Source organism: Glossina fuscipes, unplaced genomic scaffold (assembly GCF_014805625.2).
Source record: "Glossina fuscipes isolate IAEA_lab_2018 unplaced genomic scaffold, Yale_Gfus_2 28, whole genome shotgun sequence".
In the NCBI taxonomy this organism is placed as follows: domain Eukaryota; kingdom Metazoa; phylum Arthropoda; class Insecta; order Diptera; family Glossinidae; genus Glossina; species Glossina fuscipes.
The window spans coordinates 7,922,927-7,948,681 of record NW_023998423.1 but is presented as its reverse complement, the minus strand read 5'-3'; the positions used below and the strand labels follow the sequence as shown (position 1 = coordinate 7,948,681).

The following is a 25,755-nucleotide window of genomic DNA, read 5'->3' as shown; positions in this document are numbered from 1 at the left end:
TCACAAATCATAATCCAAACAGCAAAGTCTCATAGAAATATTTTTGCGTAGTCGATGGCTTTATTATTATCTCCAAGCTGGCCGCCTGCTTTGCAAGAGTTCTCTTTAGCATAACATACTCATAATCACTGCATAATCTGAGCGTCTTATAAATAAACTCAATTAATCTGTTAAAAGCTAATTATGGCGAAACTGCATTTCCTCTATATTCTAATTGATTTTCAAGTAAACGTTCACCGAACAAAGGCATCCATTCATTGCTTCCATGTGTGCTAAAAAAAAAAAAACAAAAAAAAAAATAAGCATCTAAATGTAAATTGAAAATCTCAAGATTTACACAACTGCAGATCATTGACCATTCGTTAGCATATACATGTGTAGTCAACGTTCATCTAAATTTTATTCTCTAAGTTTTTCTTCTTTTTTTTTGTTTTGATGAAAAACTTGATGAGTCATACTGTGCATAGGAGATTGTTAAAAGAAAAATATATAGTCTTTTTAACATTTTCAAATTAGAAATGAAAAAATGTAAAAGAAAAAGACATGTGAGGAAATTATGCTCAAATTACAACGAAACTCAGATGTTTCATCATCATCATCATCATCATCATCATTATCATCATCATCTATATACGAAACATAACATGTAAAAATAATCAAAGGATGGGGTGACTAATATTTGGGGCCATTCTGTTATATCGTTTTATCATATAATAAAAAATATTCATAATTTCTAGCGAAAGCTGTTAACAGAGTTCGCTTATAATGTGGCCTCTCCGCTCGAACATGCGTCACGCGTGACGAGCATTCTTAAACAGCGTAAATGGGGGCTGAGTTGATCAAATCCATCTGTTTGTATGATATGTAATTATAACTCACCGTTCGTTGCAATAAATTTGATACTCAAAATGATTCTCGCTCTCGAAAGACGCTCGCTTGAGACGAGGTCTTAATCAAGCGTTCCACGATTGCTAAGAATCAACAAATTCTTAAAATTTGACTAAGCAACTCTTCTAAAATATTTATGTTATCTAAGAATACTGCAAATTGACGTTTCTTGCAAAGAGATCACATCTACATATAGATATGGATACATATTAGGTAAAGAAAGATCTTCTTGGCAGTTTTCCGCCAAAATTCATACACATTTTTTTTATATCTTAACTGAACTTTATTAAAGCAAATATGTGGCCCTTTGATCGGATAACCCTTTGCTACTTCCTCAGTAAAATCATTAGACTGTCAGGTTAAAAGTCCCGAGATTTCTGGACGCATAACTACCATAAACCATTTTTGTCTTTCATCGAGGGCGAAATAAGTTACAATGTTGCGTAGCAAGACGAGGGAAGTCGTCTCCCAGCCAAACTTTCGTAATTTTTACCGAAGCATTATGAACGTATATGGTTTGATCAATTTTTGTTGCTAGCCATCATCGGACACTTTAATCGTATTAGTCGATGACAGTAGAGAGGAGAAGTGGCCACATTGGATCGACCAATAATGTATGTTTCCCTTACAATCCCACCAAACATAACGCATTACCTTACGTGGCGTCTCTTGGGATTAAGCCATCGCTTGTTAAGTTTCATACGTCTTGAATGACGGACTTTTCTCCACATCATCATTGTATATGACCTGCCTATCGTCGCTCGTTGCCAGTGTTTTGAAAAATGCCTTGATTACGTATCGATTTGCGATGAAGATGACTACATAAGAATAATTTATTATAAAAATTAACCATAGAAAATTTTGTCCATATAGATCCATTGACTGAACCTCATTCCATGTATAAGGGTTCCCTCGAAAACTTAGCGTTTGCGAAGTCTAAATTAGACCAAAATAGAGAAGATGATAAGATGATAAGGATATTAAATCCCTCACATTGATGGCCATTTAATAGAAGGCTCCCATAAAATGGACGCCTTTGAATGGAAGGGAACAAAGCGTAATTGCTACAAAAATAAATAAACAACTGTATTAGGCGATATGCTGTGCGGTATTTAATGGTTGGCCTTGTGCGATTAGAATGCTTTTATTTATTTTGATTTCATTATTGTTGAGAACATTTCCAAATTTTAATACCTTTGAAAAATTTCGAACAATCACATTTCAAAACAATGGGTAGCCGTACAACAACTGAAGCACAGATGCTTCTTTAACATCAAACCAAATAAGATAACTATGTTCGGTCGTCGCCGAATCTTTTGTACCGAACACCGTTATCCTGAAAAAGACAAAAGAAGTAAAAGAACAAAATTTTCATGTTCTATAATGTGGAGTGGGTGCAGATGATTCCTTCTATTTTCAAAATAAACGTTTTCGTCGCATAGGCGTGCGGGCGATGCAGGCGCGTCCTTGAAAAAGTTTACGTCACTTCCAAATTCTTTTGCAACTTTGTAGGCTATACCCTGCAACGTTGCATAGGCAGACAGATGGACAAACGAACAAACGGGCGTGTTTAGGTGCATTCCAAATTTGAAACTGTCCCACACTTTATATAGGTTATAAGGTTGTTGAAGATTGCTTCTGCTCCTTATATAGGTATTGAAGAAAAATTTAAATTTCGATACACTATAACATTAAGTGGGCGTGGTCGATTTTTCATATTTTTGTAAAGATGCTACAGACTCGTCTATAGTATATGCGCTCAAATTTTTGTACATTTGTCTGCTATAGAGTTATAAGTAATGAGCAAAAAATTCATTTGTTTCGCCTTTCGAAAAACAGAGGTGTTCTCAGTTTACGTCGTGCCGGGAGCGTGTTCTTCGACCCATTTGTCCCATTCTCAACACCAACCAGCGTGCAAGAACGTCCAATAGTTTTAGCAAATTTGAAGTGGATAACTTCATTTTTGCGAATAGCAGAATGTTTACCACAGACGGACAGACGGACATGTTTAAAGCGATTTAGAATTTGATCTTGATCAAGAATGTATATACTGTGTGTGGTCACTGATGCTTGCTTCTGGGCGTTGCAAACGTTTTGACAAAATGATTATACGTCTCATCCTTCGGCATTATACTTAAATGAACATAAAGAGGAGAGGAATGACATGCAAATTTTGTTATCCAAGTGTTAAAAACTTTGCGAAATTTACGCAAGAAATGTTGAAAATGAGAAACATGAGAAACAAGAGAAAAGTAATTTATTTAAAAGGGATTAATGTAAACATCCAAACAATTTTGCATCCATCGCCGACGGACGAAGAAATACTAAGTTTATCTTTCGTTTTCATAGTAAGAACTCTATAATGTGCATATGTTCTTGTACTAATCTGTCTATTGACATTTATTGTTGAAATACTTTCAACCGCAAAATAGGCAATTTGGCCCAAGTGCTTCTAGTTAAAAGGTAAACGGTCTGCTAATAAGTTTGCTATAAAAATTATTCGGTTTCCGGTCACTGAATCAAACTAACGCAATTAAAATTTACCCTTTTGTTCGTTCTAAACTGTACGGATTATCACTTTTTTCTATTAAAATACAACATTAGACAAAGGGAATACCGGCAATGCGAAAATGCTAAAACATTTCTTCGCCTCTCCTTTGCTTAGTAAACTGAATTAAGTAAGAAGAAGAAGTCTTCCGAAAAATTTTCGTCAATCGACTTTCGTCAAAGGCGGCGTTTTTTAAAGCTACTATTAATAACATGCACAAATGCTTTTTTTTATAATTTTTACGCCCCTCGTCGAAGGAGGAGGGGTATATTCGCTTTGTGAAAACGTCTACAAAGCGCTGGAGGAAGCTTGAGAAGCTCAGTACGATAGCAAATTCTAAATTGATTCAAGAATGTTTGTCCATCCGTCCGTATAATGTCTCTTATAAGCATTCTTCTGGCAAAAATGAAGCTATTGACTTCAAACTTGGTAGAAACTTTGGAAGTTCTTCCAACGAGGTTGGTATTGAAAATGGACCAAATCGGTTAAACGACACAACTACACTAGTAAGCAAGCAGAAAACATCTCTGCTTTTTAAAAGGAATCACTTTGTACTTTAATAGCTCTTTGATTATTTCAGCAAATTTTATATATAACCCGAGTTAGGTGAGAATTCTCTTCCAGCCTTCAAATAATAAATACATCAACGTATAGAAGAAGATAGACTTATATCATTTTCAAATAAAAGGGCTCTATTGCCCTTAGCTTAGCGTTTCCTGAAATTGACTTTAATTAAATAGTAAATCTTTGCTAAATAACGACAACAATTACAATTGCAATAAAAGTTGGGGCAGAGAAGCAAGTTTAATGAACCGTAAATATAGGGAAAGATAAATAGATTTAATGATAAGGAAAGTAAATGAATGAATGTGCATTTAAAACAAATAAATAACTAAGCTATCTTTATAAAAATGTAACAAACTTTATTATTGTCTAAATGCTTTAAGTAAATCAAAGGCATTAATTAAAATAACCAACAACAACTGCAACAACAAACGATTAATATAAATTTAATTTTTTTATTAAAAAACACATAAATACCTGTAAAGAAAGTTCGGTGCTTTCTTCGATCCACATATATATATATCTAATCGAAAACTTCCATTGCCGCCAAAGAATATCCAACAGAAACCCCGTTAGCTGTGAGGTGTTCAAGTTTATTTAGTAAAATCTTTCGAACGACAAATATGCGTGAAAAGAACTGTAGTTTTATCAGCTCACTTACAATGATCCAATTAAAGCATAACAACAAACTTTCGTGTCAGATATTACAAGTTAGTTCGATAGGACTAGGCAGGGGTGACGTACTAACTATGTTAATAATAGTCAAAAATTTCTTAATACATTTGCTCTCAATTCTTTCCAGAGTCTCTCATAATTATATTTGTACTGCATGACAATAATTGAGATGGTCGTGTTTGAAAGATGTTGTTGCATGTCACAAGAAAATATTTTTTTCTATATACATGTATGCAAATAACTTTTATAAAAATGTATATTAAATGCATTTTTTCACAGCCGGTCTCGCGAGATATACATACATATGTACATAAATTATATATACAATCCATGTATAACGCTAAGCATTAGGATTTAAAATATAAATACATATATAAAATATATATGTATACATATATATATAATATATATTTATATATATATATGTATATATATATATATATATATATATGGGTTTACAAACAGTGTTATGGACAATTTAATATGAACACCTATTATGTACAAAATATTTACTTATTAATAAGGTGTTGGGCGAACAGTTAGTTGCTTACAGAACGCCTGCAATACTGAATAGTTTCCAGTGCAATGTTATTTCATTCCTGTGCTTCAGTGACCGCCCGTTCTAAAACTCCCCACGCGAATGCGTTGACTATGGAAGATGTTTGATGATATTCCGGTGCTCCATAAATAGACAATGAATCTTTTTGGCTTCGAATCGAAATAATTTTCTAACTTTATCTAAGCCTGTCTGTTTGTCTGTCCGTCCGTCTGATGTTTGTCTATGTATTTTTGTGTTCAAGGTGCAGGTCACAATTTTTGAGATATTTTGATGAAATTTGATACACTGATGTACACTGGCTGAAGATCAAATGCTATTGAAAATGGTTCGGAGCGGTCCACTTTTCTGCCCACTCCACACATATAACGCCCTATTTTAAAAAGTGTTTATATGGAAAAAACTTGTAATTTTCAAAATTTCTCGGTAAAAGTGACTAAGTAGTAGTCTTTCGGCATTCTAATTGGTGTGAAAACTTTGGATCAACTGGGGCAAGTTATTGAAATCCTTCTCATATAAAGGTACCTACGGAAATTAAAGCTTTATTTGGTAAAAGCTAGGTCAATTTTACAATATTTCATAATAGTAAATTGGCAAAAAAAACTGAGAAGAACGAATTTGGACTACGCAGGTCTATTTTGTTGATATCATTGTCTAAAAGGATTTTTATGAAACTTAAACCCTTATATAACAAAAAAACCAAATTTTTTTGAGATGAAAATTTGCTCATGATCGTAATTAAATAGAATAATTAATTTAAACCACATGGGTGTAATCCTTCCCCCACTCCATAAAAGATATCTCATGATATCTTAATAATTCATAGGAAGGTCTCAGCAAAAAAAATTAACGATAGGGGAATTGAATCACATAGGTCTACTTTTTTGGACCCCCATTATTTAAGCGATATCACGAAACACAAGCTCTCATATGAAGAGAAAATCTGACCTTCCAATTATGCGGGCTTTCATGAAAATTATGACTTTGCTCTTTGAAAAGAGCGAGTAACTATGCTAGGCAAAGTGGTGTAAGGTATGTATTGATCGGCATCGCAAATCAGCATAAAGCCCAAGTTATTAAACAAGCACGCCACCTATTTATAAGATAATTAAATTTTTTCTTATTTTTTTATTTGAAAATTTACACGCGTTAAAGTTCCCGGCCTATAGACAATGAATTACGACTCCTTTCCTCAGATACATAAGAAGTTTATTGATATCTCGCTTAGCTATAAATAAAAGTATCTTTAATGTGTCCTCTAAATTAAAAGGTATTCGAAAATGACTACGACCTTTAATATAAGAAAATTTTTTCTTTTCTTTACGTAATTATTTTAAGTTTAATGTGAAGTGTTCAATATACTTAAATTGTTTAGAACTAACTTGGTAAACTAAATAAGTTAAATTGACTGAAAAGTAACGATTGCGGTAAACCCTTTTTCTCAAAAAAAAAAACCAAAAAAAAAAAAAAATACACTTTCGAAGCATTATTGAAAATTAATGAAAGAATATATAAAAAAATTCTTTGACAAAACCAAGTTTTTATTGAAAGGAACATACATTAAGCTACGATTTTCTCTAATAAATTTGTATATATTTTTTATAGATAATAGCAACGAGATTACAACACCAACGGAGGAACCAGAGTCATTAGCCAGCACTTCGCTGGCACCATGCCCAATCTGTACGCGTACTTTCAATACATTGATACTTAGGAAGCATGTGGGCATATGCGAAAAAATGGCTGCGAAGAAACGCAAGGTTTTCGATTCGTCTCGTCAGAGGCGTGAGGGAACCGAATTGGCTTCGTATTTACCAAAGAACTTTGGCTTACCGGAAAAGCCAACCACTTCGACAACATCTGTCGTTGCTGCTACAAAAACGGAACGAAGTCAATCACCATGTGTGGCTCAGGTAAAAAAAAAAAAAAAAAGCAAAAAAAAAATGGAATTTAAAAGTGCAAGAGAAGTAAATGTAAGCAATGAAAATATTTTCTAGGTTGCATCACCGGTATTACAGCGAAAAAAAGCGACCGAAGAGCAGACACGTTCGACCGCTAGGCCGGCCGCGCGTAAAGCAGTGCCAACAGCGTCGGCACCCGCTGCCGTAGCAACTGTAACGGATGCAGCTAATCCGGCAACAGTTGCTCCAGCACCGTCTCTTGGCACTTTAAATCGCGGACAGCGTGTGCGTTCTTCAGATCGTTCTTTAACGCGACGTGGTCCGCATCCTCCGCCAGCTGAGCAATGTCCTCACTGTGAACGTAGCTTCGGCGTCAAGGCCTACGATCGCCACGTGGAATGGTGCAAGGAAAAATCTCTGCTAGCCTCCATCAAGCATGTTAATTCGAAAGCTGAAGAAAGCGCGGCTAAGGCTAGATTAGAAGCGCGCACTAAATACCGTGCTCCTTATTTAAGGTAATCAATCAAGGGCCTTTTGCTTTCATATCACAATTGCAGTCTCTTGTTTTTTTTTTTTTGTTTCTCATTTTTAAAGAACTAAACGTTCGATTAATCGTGAAAAATATGCGGGGCTGGCCGACGAAGAGTACAATCTGGAAAGTCCAAAGTCAAACAATTCACAAAATCTTATAAGCGAAACAAATAATAGCAGCCCCACTAATAACGAGAACCTAACATCAAAATCCATGTCTTCATCGGTGGCCAGTGAAAGGTAAGTTAAGAACAATCCTGAATATTGAAAGCAATAATTTTTCAAAGTCTACAGGACCGCTTGCGATACTTGATATGTATAGTAGTTTTGTAATAGTTACAGAATTCACTTTGCTGTAAACATATTGATTTTTTTGCTTATTTTCGTATACACATCGACGTACACATTCAAAAAAAAAAAAAAAAAAAAAAAAAATGAGCAAACAACATGCCCTACAATAAACAACAAAGTGTTATTTTTTATTTTTTTCAATTTTTTCATTTGAATGTCAAAGTATTTTAATGTCTATATCGACATATAGATATTATGTGTGTGTATTTCTTTTTTGTTCCTTTTTAACTTCATAACTCCATAATGAATTATAATCGTTCGATCAACATTTTCAACAGAAAACATCAAAATCCTCAAGGAAATAGTTTTGAAACGGCCACAAATCGTGCGCGTAAAAGTTCTCGTGAAAAATGTCAAACTCCACGACCAAGGCAGCAAGTGAAAGTCGAAGAAGATGTCGAACCAATAGCAAAATTCGAAGTTGCGATGCCCGACTTTCATTATATGAAAGAACAAAATAAAAAATTAATGACAGCGAGAAATAAAACGTCGAAAACTAATAATAAATCAAATAATAGAGCAATAGCAACGCCGTTATCAACAGCAATATTGCCAATTGCTTCCGCGTTAAAATCGAAACAGATATCGGCGAAATGTGAAAATGAGAAAACGGAAATTGAAAATATTGTTAAGAGCTTGCCGTCGGCGATGGCCGACCAGAAAAGTCCTAGCAGTCTATCATTGAAGTCCATGCGACAGATTCACTTTAAAGATGATTTTAGCTGCGACGAGCACGCTGACCCGAAAAAGGAGCCAGGTATTCTCTAAAATATATGTCGCTTATTACACTGGACTATGAATAGACTATAAATTGAACTCTCGCCCTTTGCCAAAAGCAACCAGCCATTGCTGCTCCTAATGAAAGAGTTTCAAGACATGAACTGTTTGCCTTAATTTGATATGTCACTTAGAAGTTCTTTCTTGTTTTCTTCGATTTAGGAGCGGTGCTCGTTTTAGGTTTGACATTTATTACTTTAAACTCTTGAGGTAATATGGCCAAACTAGGCAAAGCAGATGGCAAAGCCTAGCTTTTTATCTCTACGCCCTAAAGAAATTTAATTGAATTAAGGAGATCTTATCCGTTTTGTTGAAAATAAATGGGATTAATATCTGCATTAAAGAGCTCATAAGGCTCATAGACATCCCTCGTCGAACTTTACGTACAATAATTTAAATCTTTTGCGAGTAGGTTGGCATGTTTTGCCATCTTTTTTGATTTAACGGTCTGCAAGGCATTCAATTTGTTTCAACTGGGATGCATAGCTACTGAGTATGACTCTTCTGTCTCGCAGCAGCAACAGTCGCAAGCGTAGCTGCCCTTCTCTTGCACGTCATAACAGCATAAGAACGTTAGGTCGATGTGAACATGTTTAATAATAAATCTTTTATCCATCGGTTTGAATTATTTCATGTACCACAAATAGAAGCTTCAACGTGTAAGCTTCTGGCGTGGTAGTTTGTTAAAACCCTAGATCCAACCGTAAAAGCCAACTGCAAAAAAAAAAGAAAGAAAATGTTTTCAGAATAGCATAAAAAGTAGTGACGGGTTTTGTGTTTCCTTGGATAGGCGATAAATAAGATTTTCATTAAAAGAGTTTTGATAATGGGCTTCCGAAATACTTCCCGACTTCCTAAACCTACGTATCGTGTTTAAAAATCCTACATTATACGATCTGCACATAAGGTGATATACACTGGAAGGTAATACATCTTCCGATGAATATGATAATCTCTGAGAAAAGCATCAAAAATGAGAGTCTGACGGATGTACAGATATAGAATAGTTTTTTGTTTTTTTTTTTATCAGTGAAGCAATATTTCAATTTAGCTCCAAAAAGTCATGCGATGTTACTTTATGATAGCAAACGTGCATACAAATGTAACGACAATGAACTCCACATGTAGTGGTGTTCTATTCTTCCGTAGCTGAATAGAAAGAAGCTTAAGCGATGTCTCTCTGCTTAATACGATTATACGGCTGCATAGAACTGCAATGAATTGTTGCTTATGCTTCCTCATTTTCATAATCATCACCGAGACGTTAGGGATATAATCATTTCGTCAAAACGCTTGCAACATACAAAAAGAAACTTCATAGCTATTATAAAGTGTGTATGCTCTGCTTAAGTGCCAAATTCTGATTCGATATAGCAATATATCCGTTTGTTCATATATCAACTCCAAGGTTGACGAAAACATTCGAAGCTAGCATTGAAAGGGTCAGAGAGCTGACCTATAATGCAGCAAGCGAAAGCGAAATTGAGTTCGAGCTTATGACCCATAACGTATTGCAGGTAGAAGATAAAAATTTTTTCGTATATTCTATAAGTGACTCTACAGTACATCGTCAAAAGCGATAAAAGTCGCCCGCGCCCACCCGATATTATAGAGTATCGAAATTTGTGTATTTTTTTCTTTTGAGTTCCCTCAACACGAAGTTAGTGAGTATAAAAGTTTCCGCTACAGCCGATTGCAATTTTATTACTTCTTTTCTCATTAAGACGCAAGACTTGAGTTTTATGATTACATCATTCGCCGTTTTTCTTAGTAAAAAAAAAAATATAAATAAAAAAAACAAAAAAAAAAAAAAAAAGAATGAAAAAGAACAGCAACTACTTGATTCCTTCGTGAGTTTTAAAGAAAACAGTATTCGAAAACAACAATAACAACTTTATAGTTGATCTTACCGTTGTCTTGTTTTGACGTGATACGAATTTTCATATACTAAGGTGAAACGATGCATGCGTATTTCTTTGCATTTGCTCGACAAGAGTTCAACTGAAAACAGCCAATTTGAACTTTTGGAATGCATTCATTACTATAGCGACATGCATTTTATTCCTCGTTTTAGAGAGTAGCTCCCCGGAAACTAATCTAAATCTAGCAACAAGTCTCACATTTTATGCTTCACCGAAGAAACAGGATGCGAATGATGAAACTATTCAGAATACCTCTGAAACGCCAGTGCAGGAGATGTTGACTATGGAGCAGTTTTTTAATAAGGATGATTTCGTAGAAGTAGAATTAATCCGTTCACGTTCACCGTCACCGAAAAAGTTGCACTTTCATAACATAGAAAAATTGGCATACCTAAGGCCGCCGCCAGTAGAAAAGTCGAATATTACTTCTACAAACCAAAATCGCGAAGAAGAAACGGATATGGAGAATGTCGACCTAAGCCCGTTTCCAGACAATATACTGAAAATTTCACCAAGAAAAGCATTTATTAAACCCACATATAGCAAAAATATGACCGGTGATGAACGGATTGGAAATCATCTTGACGAAAATGAAGGAATACGGGTAATACCGAAACTGCCAACGCTAGCCCTGAGCAGGTTACCCTCAGCGGAAGACGTCAGAGTCATATATTCGCCGATTAAAAAACATGATATTAGAGGATGTTATTCCGACAAAGAACTTACAAAATCCCCAGTTAAATTTCAACGTAAATTGTTCTCAAGTCCTGAGAAAAAGAAAACAAGTGAAAGAGATCGACTTAGCATATCTCCTGCAAAATCTCAAAGAAGTCTCAAAAAGGAAGTAGAGAGCACAGAGAATTTTGATGCTTCCTCGAAAACTCCTAGAAGTTCACGTTCGCAATACAGACAAATGGCGGCTTCTATATTCGAAGAACAAGAATGCTCGCAAGCTCATGATAGTTTGAACACTTTGAAAACTGCTGCGAATTCTGTGGCTAATACTGATGTCGGCTCAAGCGATCAAGAGAACGGTTCATTCCTTCTTAATAAAAATTTCAACAGCTCTAAAACGACTATTACGAAGTCGACGCACAATTCCGAAAATGAGGTTAGTGATAATGAACATAATGCATTTTCGGAAAGTATGGTCAAAAGAAGTGAATCAAATAGGAGCTTTACCATAAAAACTGATCACTCTTATGACTATTTGACAGCAACCGTCAAGAGATCTGAATCTAATTTAAGTTTTAGTGATTACGAATACAACGCTGTTTGCCCAATAATCACAAATGCTATGCAGCGACAACTTAAAACTTTTAGAAATGGAGATAATGCCGTTACTCAAGAAGAAGGTTTTGCGCCGTCCGAATTAGAAAAAATAAGAAATCCAAACTCCTTTCACAAATATGCAGAAAAAGATGCTACCAGAAATTTGTCAAAAAATAGTAAAGATTCTAGTCACCATTTAATGAAACCATGTGATGAACCATCAGATGTTGGCGTCAAAAAAACAGAGAAGAAACGTGTGAAAAGATCAGAATCGGCTAATAGCTTGTCTGAAAGGGAAGATCGTTCAGTTTGCGAAGCAGACAAGGTTAACAAATCGAAAACTAACATATCAGAAAAAAAAAAATGCAATGAATCGGGAAGAAAATCGCAACGCAATGGGGACAAGAGTAGCCTGTTTAGAGATTCCAGCGACAGGCGAAATAGCGAAAAAAGGAAGCAAGGGTCGGGACATTTTGGCAAGCAAAAACTTAATAGATCTGAGTCAAAGAGCAGTTTTTCGGATAGAGATGAGAGCCCGGAATCCACGAAATTATCACAAAGTAAGTTACAGATGAAAAACAGGTCCACGAACGGTCACGATGAACAAGAGTTTTTAATTAAGAAGTCGGTAACGAAATTCTTAAAATCATCCGAGTCTGAAGCAGGAAGTTTGTCTGGGAACGAACAGTGCCTAAAAACTTTTAGAATATTGCATCGTAAGTCCGAAAACACAGTGCAGCTTAAGGCTAACACTGAGAGGCTTGATTACAGAGACAGAAGTAAGAGAAGTGCAATTACAAGACACAATTCAAAAGAGAGTTTTTCTGAGAAAGAAGAACGCGCCGAGGTCCTATCAAGCAAGAAAACGCATCAACGTAAACGAGAGAAGTGGTTCTCTCCAGAAGATTATGGTAGTAACGTAGACGATGAAGCTGGTCTCGGCACATCCTCTAAAAAGCCGCAATGCCTAACAGCCGAGCGGAGTCAATCTCCCAAAAAAACCCAAAGGAAATCAGGACATAAAGGAGAATCCGGTGATAACAATTTGAAATCAAATAATGACGGCCCATACAGACTTTCAAGGACGCATACCGTGGTTATAAAACGAAATGTTTCGGGGGAAAGTCTATCGGATTATGTTAAAGAAAGGACAGAGTCCCCAGAAAAATATACAAAACTAAAGAAAGAAAAACGTAGTTCGTCTAAAACAACTCATAAAAGAGAAGCCAAGGATCAAGACAATTTTACAGATGTAGAAAGTGACAACTTAAAGATATTAAAGCAACGGCCTACCGCCCGAACATTCCGAATATGCGGGGATCAATTTGAGGAAAAAATTAGTACTGATTTCCATACGCCAAGTGACACAGACGACGACAATATGATAGGTAGAAATTCACCGACAAGGCAAATAAATGAAGATAGCGCTAAACAATCAAGGACGAGTTTGGAATGTGCTAACAGTACTGAAGAAATACGTTCCTTGATACCGAATTTCAAAAACTGTTCGCCACCAGATTGGCGAAACTTGAATCGGTCCTCTCGTTCACCTGCCAGGGGAAAAGCGCTGAAAGTTGCCAGGAAAGAAGAAGAACGCAATGATACGCCTCGGACGTCTAGCAGACCTCGACTTTCATTGAGACCATCAACTCCACCTCCGCCACCTCCAGGTGTGACACGGATTCCAGTTAAACCTATGTCGCTGATACCAATCAACATATCTTTACCATCAACACCACCGCCTACGCCAAACCATTCGAAAACTCTAGTAATGCAAACTAAATTAGAAACAAGTCCCATGAAATCGCTAAGTATTTCCCGACCAAAACGTAAAAAACATACGAGCTTCGCCAGTTCCAGTACTTTGCCTATGAAAGCTTTGCCGTTGGCCACAGAAGGTATCGATATATATGGCTATTCAGCTTCTGCACATTCGAAGAATTCGTCCAATCGAAACAATAAGGCTAATGCAATAGAAGCAGTAGATAGTGCCACGGAAACAGCAAACTATGAAGAAAATACAGAGACGATACAGTCGAATAGAAAAGACATTAAAGTTGTGAGAGAACCGCGGAAATTAAGGAACGATGGTTCCTTTAAAGTCAGGTAAGTATTTTCAGAAATCTACTTTTAGGTTTAGACTGAAAGACCACATAAATTAGTTTTGTGAAATTCAAGCAGGTAGACTCGTCAAGTTCGAACATAAGTATCGCAAGTTCTTAGGGTAACTTGGACACAAAACTTGATCTTCTTTTCTTTCAGCGGATTACCGGATAACTATGATCCTTTCGTTTCGGCTAAACGCCAACTTGAAGAGTTACTGTCGCCCTCAGTTGCCGTAGTGCAAGGCACATCAATGCCCGCATCACCGGTATTGCCAACACTAACATCAACACCATGCAGCACAAATTCTAATACACAAACCAAAATGACAACTTCCCTTACTCTTGGCAGCACAAACACATTAAATGCTAGTCATCATCAGTCACAACAGCAGCATCAAAAACCGAAAACACCTGTTCTCGCGAGATCATTAAGTTTCCGCAGAACATCTTCTTTGCGTGGTCCGCGGCGATCACCCTTGCTATCTGCGAGGCCCCCATTGTTCGCCCAAAAGCAAAGACCCACCATACAGCGAGGCCTCTCAGATGAAGGTCCTATTTCCACCAACTTTCTTAAGCCAGAAGAATTTGATGAGATGCCTGTACGTTCGGTATGCGTCAACGATTTTGCTTTGAATAAAAGCCCGCGTGTGGTCAGACGGGACACCACTGCTTTAAACCGTAAACAGCCTCTAAAATTTAATACAAATCTTGCGAATGGACTGAATACCACCTCAAATCTTTCACCCAATCATCAAGATAAAGAGGAGTCTACCTCTGACGTGACTATAAAATATGTAAGCAAAACCGATTCTTTGGCTGCCTTCCTCAAGTACGAACACGAATTGGAAAAACTAAATAACGCAGATGATAAAACCAATAAAGATACACCTTTGAGTAGTAAAGAGTTAAAAGAGAAAAGCAACGCTTTGAGTAAACAGAACTCTGCCAAAAGTGTTAAAGCGGAGTGTTCCGAAAAGAAAGAACATATTGAAAATTGTGAACTACCAAGAATCTCAAGTGCGGTGTCAAAAAAACCACTGCCCACTGATCATGAGGCAACAAAAAACAATAAAACACAAAGCAAATATCAGCAAGTGCGTTTAGCTCCTTTACACAAACCTATCAATCCCTTAAACAGATCCCAGATCACATCACTAACACAAGCTTCTATTACATCGCCTTCACCGATTACGAACAAACCTTTAACACCTTTAACACATAAAATAAAACTGCCTTTAGAGAATCAAACAAAAACGGTGGCCTTAAGTTCTATATTTGGTGATAACAAACCGATACTTAAGTCTTTAGATACGGGTGGAAATTATATTGATCCGAAACTTATCAATAGAATTGATAATCTATCCATAAATGTGGACAGTACACATCACAGTAAGCCCAAATCACATCTAGACTCAGATAGTTCTGAAGCACGTAATGACACCTTTTCATCCCCTTCTTCGTCCTCGGAAGCATCAGCTGCTACTTCTGTTGGCAAAACACTATCTAAATTGATGCCTTTGCCCAAAGCTGATAGCATTGCTAATAATGCAAATTCTAATCTGGTATCCACAAGTCTTACTTCTCACAATCAACAACGTTGCTCGGTTGAAGGTCGTAGTTTATTGAAAAGAAGAATGCGTTTCGGACGTAATCAATTTCTTTATGATGCTTCACCTGAGGCTGACTCCTTCTCAGCCGACGATGAAGGTAATCGTTCATCGATTGAATACGATGAGCAAAATTTCTTTAAAACTGAGCATCCAAAGGGTTCTGAACTTTCCGCAGCACAGCCGGAAATGGGTAATAAATCAGTTTTGTTTCCACCGTCTTTCGATGATTTCGATTTTGAGGAATTTTTATCCTGGTTTGAGAATGACGAGGAACAATTTCCGTTATTTAAAGATTGCCGAGAATTTCTAATGAATCGTTCATCTAAAAAACAACGTCTACCAAATTTCAATTTAAATAATACCATTAGCACAGATCAATCGAAACAGAAGCAGGAAGCATTGATTAGCAAAAACGGGAAAGTAATCCCTTCTCTAGCATCCCAACAGAATACCAATACCTATTTTCAGTTTCCTTTTGATAATCTCCATAGTCCATCCTTTTCCTATCATAATAGACGCAAAACGGAAGATTGCTCACCGCAAGAGGAAGAGAATTGCGAAGAAAGTACCGAGGAATTAAATGCAAAGCAATTGGAAAGCAATCAAAAACGTGAGATTTTTATAAGTATTGAAACTGAACAAAATGATTTAGATCGTTCACCGATTTCCCCAAATTCTTTGCGTCATATGGTAGGAAATTCACAAACCGTAGTGGAAGTGGAAATGGATGCTAATGATAATAAATTTAGTAAAATCAGCGATGAAGACATTAGACACGATTGTAATTCAGCGTGCAGCTCCAAAACCTATGTAGCCGACGGTCAGTTGCCCAACGTTCAATTGAATAACGCCAAGAATCTTTCGCAAAAAGGCCAAGAAGAAAAGAAACAAAAGGAAGCACGCAGTGCCACTGCTAAATCAACTAGAAGCATAAATAAAGTAAATAAGGCAACAGCCACGCCCAGTGGTGATGCTTATGCAGATTCCGACGAGTTAAGCAGCTTAGATGGTTATCCACTTTCGTCTCCCACGACTCGAAGAGTCGTCAGCTCCAAAGCGAGTGCGGATTCAGCTTATGGCAGGTAAAGTAATTCAAATACAAATTGAAATAAAAATGAGTGCAATGTAAAATAAGTTAAAACTTTTTAGTTTGTCACGTCAGAGATCGTCAGAATCGACAAGTCCAAAGCATACAATGTTCCCGCCACGAACTCCGGTAACTGTACCAACGGTTTGTAGGCCAGTTGCAGAAGAATCCGCAAATGTACAAATGCCGATAACAGCTCATATGAGTCTTACGGCAACTTCGGCTATACGTACTCGTCCACTTAGTGCCTCGTCAAGTGGCAGTTCGGAGAATGGAAACTTTAACAACAACTATCAAATGCAACAAATCTACCCGACGAATAACAATGCCGAAACTGAGCTAATTAATTATGAAGTGAACAACAATAACAGCTATAGCGGTCTCAATACACCTTTGAATGTCTCCACGCAGATGTATAATTTAAATTCAGCGATGAGCACAAGTATGAAAATGTCGAAATTCTGCCATGAATGTGGCAGCAAATTCATAGTGGAACAAGCTAAATTCTGTATGGATTGTGGAGTTAAACGTATTGTTTTGTAGAAAAAATTATCTCATCCAATATGTCATTCATATTAACATTTAGTTATTGTTACATATATAAAATCATAAACATATTATATATAGATTGGCTTCTTTTTTCATTTTTTGATACCCACTTACCCACGCATATAAATAAAAATATATATTTTTATTAAAAAAAAAAAGAAAAAGAAACAAAAAAAAAAAAACTTTACACACAACTATTTGAGAAAATAAATATGACTTAAAAAAAACAAATGCAGTAAATTTAAAAAAAAGCAAAAACAACAACAACAACAAACATTCAAAATGCATCTAGAAATAATTCTGTAATTATGCAATTACATTATTAACTTGCAGAAAGAAATTATTTTTATTAAAAAATTTACATTTTTCTCTCAACATTTTTTTTTTTATCGGTATTCAGTTTCTCGCTTTTTTGTTTTACTAATTTGAAAAAAGAAACGCACGCAATAAACTAAACTTTTTTTTATTTTTTTTTTATTAATAATAAATGTACTGTAAAATTTTTAGATAAATTTCGTTTTTATAAACTTTAGTGTTTAAAAAATTAATAAATTACAAAAATTTACTTTTACTTTTTTACAATTTTAAACGTTTTTGTTAACACAAAAATGCATTAATGTCTCACACATACTAAGCCAAATTTAGTTTTTAATTAACTTTAATGTTATAAAAAATTTCCAGCTATTTTATACATATATATATATATATATATATATGTATATATATAATAAATATTTTATTTTTTGTTTTCTAATTTTTCTTTTTTTGATCTTTTTTTTTCTCTCTTTGGAATAGATTCTGCGGTTAGAAGATTCAAATGAAAACCTAAACCATTTATATACAGAATTTGCATATAAAGTTTTCTTTTTAGCAAATAATTATATTTAAAATATTAAAAAGTTTTTTTTTTTAATAAAGAAAAAGTTTATAATTTAACGAAATTTTATTTCATAATGCAAGTATTGTTTCAGCGAATAGTTCTCATTACTCTACAGCCAGATGTTTCCACAATATATATATATATATATATATAAAAAAAAAATTAAAATGTTATTGATTGATTGATTGATATATGAAAAATTCATTTCCCTCGTACAAGAAGAGATGTCAAGTCAGGATGAATTCGGGATTCCTCACAAGAAAATTGAGATTTGCTCGCACCAATTCGATGAATGCACGGAAACATTGTCTGCAATTGAATTGTAAAGTGGCAGATCACGTGCTCAACTTGTATACGAGAAGACAAGCATGAAGCGAGAAAATAAACGGCGAAGCATTCAAAAATTTGTAAAAGTAATTGAAACCTAATTTACTAATCGTATTTATTTCTATCCTTGTCATGGAAAATTTGGATCTTCAAAGATGCATTGGAAGAAAAGTTGAAGAGAAAATTACAGAAGCAAATCTACAATACCATCATCAACACTACTCTTCTGTTAACCCTCAATTAATTGCACCTTTATATCTAATACATATTAAGGAAATTAAGATCGAAACATTTTGGAGAATTCGCTTTGGCCATCACAATTGCAACTCACCAATGGATGTTAAAGAAGTCTTCGTCCCCAATCTACAATTGTGAACAAATGCTCACTACAAAGCACATTCTCTGTGACTGCCTTAACTTTTCCTTGGCTCGAACTAATGCATTTGGAGTGACTAATCCTATGGACATTCTAAAATCAATTACAGAATGGAATATCAATACAATATATTACTTCATTAAAACTACTAAGCTCAATATCTAAGGTACTTTTATAAATTAGGGCCGATAGCCTGTGTTGCTAGCGCTCAATGCCTTTTTCTATTAGAATAAGAATTTATTTCATTCATCTAAAATTATAATAATAATAATAATAATAATAATATCTTCACTCATTCCTTGGCTTGAAGATATTTTAGCTTAGAATCTGTCAATTGCGGATTACAAGCAAGCTCGGACTATAGTTTTTTTTTCTTTAAGTCTACTCTATAATTACTCATCCTTATCTGTTGTAGCCGTTTGGTTATCGTTATATCCAAATTACAAATAATGGACGAATGTTGAAGCCTACTACTGTTCTATTTGCTAGTTAGTGTTGATGTTTCCATGCTTTAATAATTTTAAATAACCTTGGTTGCCCTCTAAACTAAAAGAACTTTCTATAATACGAATAAAGTTCTTTAGCTATTAATACTAGAGCTACCGACACTTGAGCCAAAAACAGTCAAAGCGGCTGATCTTTAAAAAATACGCAAAAATAGAAAATTTTCTTATTAATTGAAAAATTAGTTTCTTGCGAAAGGAATTTCATCCTGTGTAGTCCATTTTATTTAATATGTGGGATCATGATTCCTAAGTGAGAATGCTTACATTTTATTACTTGCACAATAATAAGAATAACAAGTATAATAAACAAAATAAAAATAAATTTTCATTTCAATCTTAAGTTGTTTTTATTGTATAAAGTAAATTATTTGGTATATTATTTATATATTTATAATTTGTCACATAATCTGTCTATTGCACTTTACAACGTCATTTGACGTTGATCTTGTAAAAAAATTCATATGAAAAGAACAAAACTTGTTGGAGTTATGTCAGAAGCCATTTTGAAAAATGGAGTTTCTAGGAAAATGCGTTTAAAGCCTTATAGCTTGTTTATAGGCCCACTTTTCTTTGTCATTAATTTCTTAGCACACCTAACACTGGACTTTCCAAGTCCAAAAATAATCTTCCCAAACCCTGCGGTGAAGAAAAGTCCAACATTAATGGGAAAAAATTTCTTAAAGGTATTGAATTTTTCTCCGATACATTTTAAAAAGGTTTAAAACATAAATTAATCCAATAAAAAAGGAATTTCTTTTTTGGAAAATAACTGAAAACAACTGTTCCCCCTTTTGAAAATGGTTGGATATATACTAAATAGCTAATAAAAGAGTGGCAAACATTTATTAAAGGACTGGACATATGGCATATGAATGTAGTCTCGAAAAGTAACTTAAGGCCGAACTGTATGGCCTACGACATTTTTGAACAAATAAAGAACTTTCGATCCTCGCATACTGCAGAGATCTGCGCATTACAATAATTCCTATAACCAATGCGGTAGAATATCAACATTGTAATCAATCAACTCTAGAGCAGTAAATATGAAAAGTATCGAGCTGACATTTCGCGAAATACTCGCTCCTGTTCACTTGCTTGCATTCAACAAAAAAAAAAAAAGGCGTAGACAGTGATTTCTCCATTACATAACTGTCCGTTGTTGAGCTTATAGCATCCTCAGAATAACTTAAAGCACTTCGATTACCCAAAGAAGGAAAGTAAATATTCACTACTGTCGAATATCACACATCCCACACTAAAGAACACATCAGATTCAATGCATAATTGAAGTGTAGAATAGCTTCAAATATCTTAGGTGAAAAGTTGCCATCCAAGAAGTTCTTTGCGAATATTTGTAATAAAGGACCAAGAAAAAAAGCATTCATTTATTAGGTATGTTTTTCCAAATTAGAAACAGAGGAGCAACGAACCCTTGGAGACCCTCATTCAGAAGGAAGTGAGGAAAGAAGAGAAGGAAAAAATAGAGAGTCGGCGGCCGCAGCCTAATAGTATAATGGATGTGTGACCAATCAATAAGTGTTATATGTATTTATACACCTTGCTAAACTCTATCGCATTGAGATTTGAAACCACGAATATTGACTTGGTAGGCCCAATACTTATTCCGCTATTCATACGAATACTTACTGTAGGACTACCTACAGAGTATGCGCAGAAATTGTTGTAGCTTCCGCAGCTTGTAGGTAGCAAGGGAAAAAAAAATCAATTTTTTTGCTTTTAAAAATAGAAATATTCCCAATTTACGCGGTATAATGAGTGTGTTCTTCAGCATATTTGGTCCATATTCAGCGCCAACGTGCATGCAAGAGCATCCAATGTTTCCAGAAGATTTGAAGCCGACATCTTCATTTTTGCTACACACACTATCACAGACATAAACGTGCTTAAATAGAATTAGAGGAGCTCCTTCCCTATGTTGCAAATGTTCCTACAAAAATGAGTATACCTCGATCTTTAAGTGGCAAGTATAGAAACGCATGCAACCCCTTCATTTAAACAAAATCGCTTAACTTATCCAAAAGTTTTTACAGTTTTTTGTTTCTAATAAATAGAAGGTTAAGAAATACTTTTCAAAAATTGATTTTTGTTTTCAGTTTTTTTTTTTTTAAAGATATATTTAGAAAAAATTAAATTTTTGCAATAAAAATTTCCTTTTTTTAAAAATTCCAATTTTATTCGCAAAAAACTGAAACTTTGGAATTGGGAATTTCCATTGAACATTTATGAACATTGCAAAATATTCTGAAAAGTGAAAAAAAAAAAAAAAAATTATCGAGAATGTCAGGTTCTCCTTCCAGCAAATTAAGGCAACAACATTCAGTCCCAAATTCGAGGAATGCGAGGGGTTCGATTCTTGTTAGAGACAACAATAGCCCGCGCGTGCCGCTCGCTAAAACAAGCTCACCATCGCCAACACGACCAAGTGTAAGTTTCAGCAACAACCGCAATCAGATAAAAACCAAGGGGACGGAGACGAAGAAATCAACGCCACAGTCTACAACTTTTGCCAATAATGCCACTGCTTCTGGCAGAATGGTTGCAACTCAGTCTAGAATTAAATTAAAGGTTGATGTGAAGCTTCCTGGCGGTGATAAGCCGTCTACGCCACGCAAAACTCCTCTTCCCACGGCAGTCGTCGCTAAGTCTTCAGCACGCAAACCAGTCGCTCCCCCGCCAACTCCTCCTTCTTCCCTTATAGGAGGGACCGTAACACCCATAAAACCAAAAGTAAATTCTTCAACCTCAACCCATAAGAATGTTACCCCTACCTGGAATCGTAATAATAACGTAGCACAGCGTTCCACAGAACCAAAAATGGCCGATAAGGCTTTGGATAGCAGAGGTGACGACGTAAGCACGCAAACTAACGAAGCTGAAATCCTCAACTATTCGTTGTTGGTGGGCGATGTTAAATTTATGAAAGCAAGCAAACATGTACTAATCGAAATTGAAAGACAACGTAATGATTATAAAACAAAACAATTGCTAAAGACTCAGCGTAAATTCGAACAACACTCTGAACGACAAGAAGAGCATATAAGCGATTTAAAAGAGTTCTTGGAAAGATCTTACGTAACCCGAAAACACCGTAAACCGAGAGATACTCTAGAAGAAGATAAAAGGTAAGGTAAAATTGGTTGATTATTAATAAATAGTCCCTTAGAAAAAAATATGTATATATTTTCTACGATTTGCAGAATAATCACTTCAATGGATCAAATATTGAACCGTGAGATACCAAAAACTGAATCGGTAACAAATATTAAAGCTCGAATTAAACGCAAGGAGCAAGAGCTGTTAAGTCTATTCGATAATGTTCAAAATGTGCGTACTATGGGTAACAAGAACTAAATGGTTTGAAAACTGTTTGTAATTTGTATTTAAAAAATGAAATATGCGTAATAGGTACCGAAAAAATGAAGTAATGCGTCTAGCAATATATTGATCGTATTATAAAATTGACAAAATAAATTATTCTATGTAACAATTCCTGAGTTTACTTAGAAAACATATTTTTTATTTATTTATTTAATTTTTATTTTAGTTTTTTTTTTGTTCTGTCCTGGAAGAAAGAAAATGTACTTAATATTATTATGGCTTCTTACCTTAAACCACGCAATATTCATATAAGTAATGACGAGCTTTTGCCAAGTTCCCATTCGATTTATAGATTAAATGCAAATTGAAAGCTATTTCTTGTTTTAGGCTAAGATATTTGGAGTGCTCTTCAATCAATGGATGCTGACAAGCTAAAGCCTTCTCATAATATTCTACAGCCAAATGCATCATATTGGCTTGATGATAAATACGCCCAATATTGTAATTTATTTCTTGAGAAGCGGCCGAATTATTGTCATCCCCACTAGCGTCGACGCGACGTAAACTGGCATATTTGTGAGCAAACATTATAGATTGCGACACGGCAGCACATTTTCGTAGAATTTTTTTTTGCAATGAGATTTGATTGAAGATCACAGCTATACATAGGGCTACAATAGGTTGTTGATATTCTTTGAAAATGGGCGCGTATACATTTAATGCGTACTTAAAGGAACTGCAATGAAAATGATAATGTGCTATAAATATACGCATTTGTCGTGCGACCGGTTGTCGTGATATCAAACGCGACATGTAGCGATGATATCGTAAATCTTGGCCCTTCTGTATCATCAATGATAATAAATTCCATTGCGGAATATGAGTGACGTTTTTATGTATCAGCTCTCGTAAGTAAGAGAACGCAATCGCATTGTCATCATTAAAATAACACGACAATATAATAATACGGACCAGATCCGTATGATAAACTGCAAAACGTTTTGTGGTAACTACGGCGAAGCACACACGCTCTATTGCACTAAATTTACGATGATAAAAACCTGTACGCATAAGTTCTAAAAATAATTGATATTCATCGTGTATAGTTAAATTGTCGGCTGGTGAGGATTTGGGAATCTCTAGGGCTTTCTCAGCCTCATCGCCAATTATGTTACGCATTTGCAGTATAACTTTCAAACCTTCAGCATTGTAACATGAGCCACCATTTGCCGCTGCCAGCATTTCTTCACGCGTGCGTAACTTTATGGATTGGCGGCCCAATAGAACGCAACCTACCTCTAAAAATTCATCAATTTTCCCTAATTGTTGAAGCATTATACATCGCTCATATAACAATCGAGCATGTAGCGGTTGACCTTCACCTTCACCGGACTGTTCCAGAGCTTTAACAGCTTCTACGTGACGGCCTTGCTGCTTTAGCAACGCAGACAAAGTGAACTTAGCCTCATAACAAAACGGAGCTAATTCAACAACTTTGGCGTAGCTCTCGATAGCCTCTGTAGTTCGATTTAAATGGCGTAGGCATTCGGCTTGACGTAGCCAAACAAAAGGTGGACAATCTATGAAATCGCCATCTACTATGGGCCGCAGTAAAGAAATTGCTTCGGCATATTTATGTTCTTGCATGAGAGCTTCAGCTATATCAATATACAGATCAACGCGTTCATTTACTACAGGGATATGCTCATGAACATTTTGTATTAGATACCCCAGCAAATGATGTGCCTTTAAAGCTACTAATGTCACACATAATTTTGCTCTAAAATCAGGTATATAATCATCTGGAATAACGCACCACATCATATCTAAATTATTCTCATTATCTTTTTCCAAACGTAAATCAGTACGTTCCTTTAAACACTGCAATACCTTCGCATGCTCTTTGTTAAGAATAAGTAACTCCATGTATAAATTCAAATCTTCTAATGAAAATTTCTGACCGCATACTTCGTAAGCGTTCTGCATGGCTTCCAACGCTAAATTACTTTTATTTAAAGCATGAAAGTGTCGTGCTACGTTTTTAGCAGTAACTAAACACAGTTCGGCTCGTTCCGGGGGCAAATAACGAATCATTTTTAAATAGGTAATCATCGAGGCGTTTTGTTCGCCCATTGTTTCTAAAAGACGTGCTTTACGTAAACGTAAATCATAATCACGCATATGCACCTTAATAGCACGCGTGTAATATAAACGAGCTCGTTGTAAATTACCTTGAGCTATATGCATTTCAGCTATGCGGATCCACTGAAAACGATCACTGGGATTCAAATGCACTGCAATAGTCAAAAAATTTAGGTACTTTTCTGTGTCACGGGATTCGTAAATATGCGCCAACGTAAAGAACGGCTCTGCAGCCAAAGGATCTTGACGTATAATTTCTAAACAAATCTTTTCAGCCATTTCAGTTTGACCGCGAGCGAAAGACAAATTTGCTTCCCCCATTAAACCTTGTAATGCAACATTTAAAAAAGGTCTACGTCGACCACCGCCTAAGTGGAGACGAGATTTTCGATCGCCTATAGTATCTTCCATAACAAGATCTGTTTCGACTTCTTTAGCATTCTTTCCGACACTTGTACTGGGTTCTAACAAATCGCGCATCATATCCTGTTGCTGCTCTTTTATTGTCTCGTTCGCATTATCAATGTCTTCTTCTTCTTCCTCCTCCTCTTCAGACTCCAATTTAGTATAAATATCCGGAAATTCTGCTTCGCCGTGTATAAACTTTTTTATCATACTGCCCTCATCCTCCTCCTCGTCATCATCTATCTCTATCGCGACATCATCATAAATACCGAGTACTTTTAAAGGTTGAGTTTCTTGGAATTCTGATAATTCGGATTCCGGAACTGCGTTGCTGTCGATTTCTTCTATAACTACTTCTGAAGTATCCATATTTTATGGAAAGCAAAATAATGTTTTTATTTCAACTTTAAATAATTTCTTCTTTTTTTTGTTTGAATGTTTTTA

At 35.4% G+C, this 25,755-nt stretch overlaps 3 protein-coding genes across 13 annotated transcripts in view; 2 read left to right on the top strand and 1 right to left on the bottom strand.

The window, feature by feature from the left end:
• The window catches only part of LOC119636508 (probable WRKY transcription factor protein 1), a 55,144-nt gene extending 37,693 nt beyond the window's left edge, over positions 1 to 17,451 (top strand). For 9 of the 10 annotated variants that reach the window (XM_038031885.1, XM_038031890.1, XM_038031884.1 and 6 more), the window contains 5 exons: positions 6,837 to 7,144; positions 7,229 to 7,647; positions 7,727 to 7,903; positions 14,248 to 16,782; positions 16,850 to 17,451. In XM_038031885.1, coding sequence (XP_037887813.1) covers positions 6,837 to 7,144; positions 7,229 to 7,647; positions 7,727 to 7,903; positions 14,248 to 16,782; positions 16,850 to 17,330 — 3,920 coding nt within the window. In that variant the 3' untranslated portion in view covers positions 17,331 to 17,451. The remainder of the gene's footprint in view (positions 1 to 6,836; positions 7,145 to 7,228; positions 7,648 to 7,726; positions 7,904 to 14,247; positions 16,783 to 16,849) is intronic. The other variant, XM_038031891.1, reaches the window with a different exon arrangement.
• Positions 1 to 25,755, bottom strand: LOC119636510 (general transcription factor 3C polypeptide 3). 2 transcript variants are annotated; one of them, XM_038031892.1, is made up of 2 exons: positions 23,052 to 25,755; positions 1 to 272 (listed from the first exon to the last, which is right to left on the bottom strand). In XM_038031892.1, exon 1 carries the CDS (start codon positions 25,678 to 25,680, stop codon positions 23,053 to 23,055), a length of 2,628 nt encoding a protein of 875 aa, XP_037887820.1. In that variant the 5' UTR covers positions 25,681 to 25,755; the 3' UTR covers positions 1 to 272; position 23,052. The 2 variants fall into 2 exon arrangements, with proteins under 2 accessions (XP_037887820.1, XP_037887822.1); XM_038031894.1 differs by lacking the exon at positions 1 to 272 and adding an exon at positions 9,436 to 9,505.
• Positions 21,574 to 23,023, top strand: LOC119636513. The gene is made up of 2 exons (XM_038031898.1): positions 21,574 to 22,568; positions 22,644 to 23,023. Exons 1-2 carry the CDS (start codon positions 21,724 to 21,726, stop codon positions 22,795 to 22,797), a joined length of 999 nt encoding a protein of 332 aa, XP_037887826.1. The 5' UTR covers positions 21,574 to 21,723; the 3' UTR covers positions 22,798 to 23,023.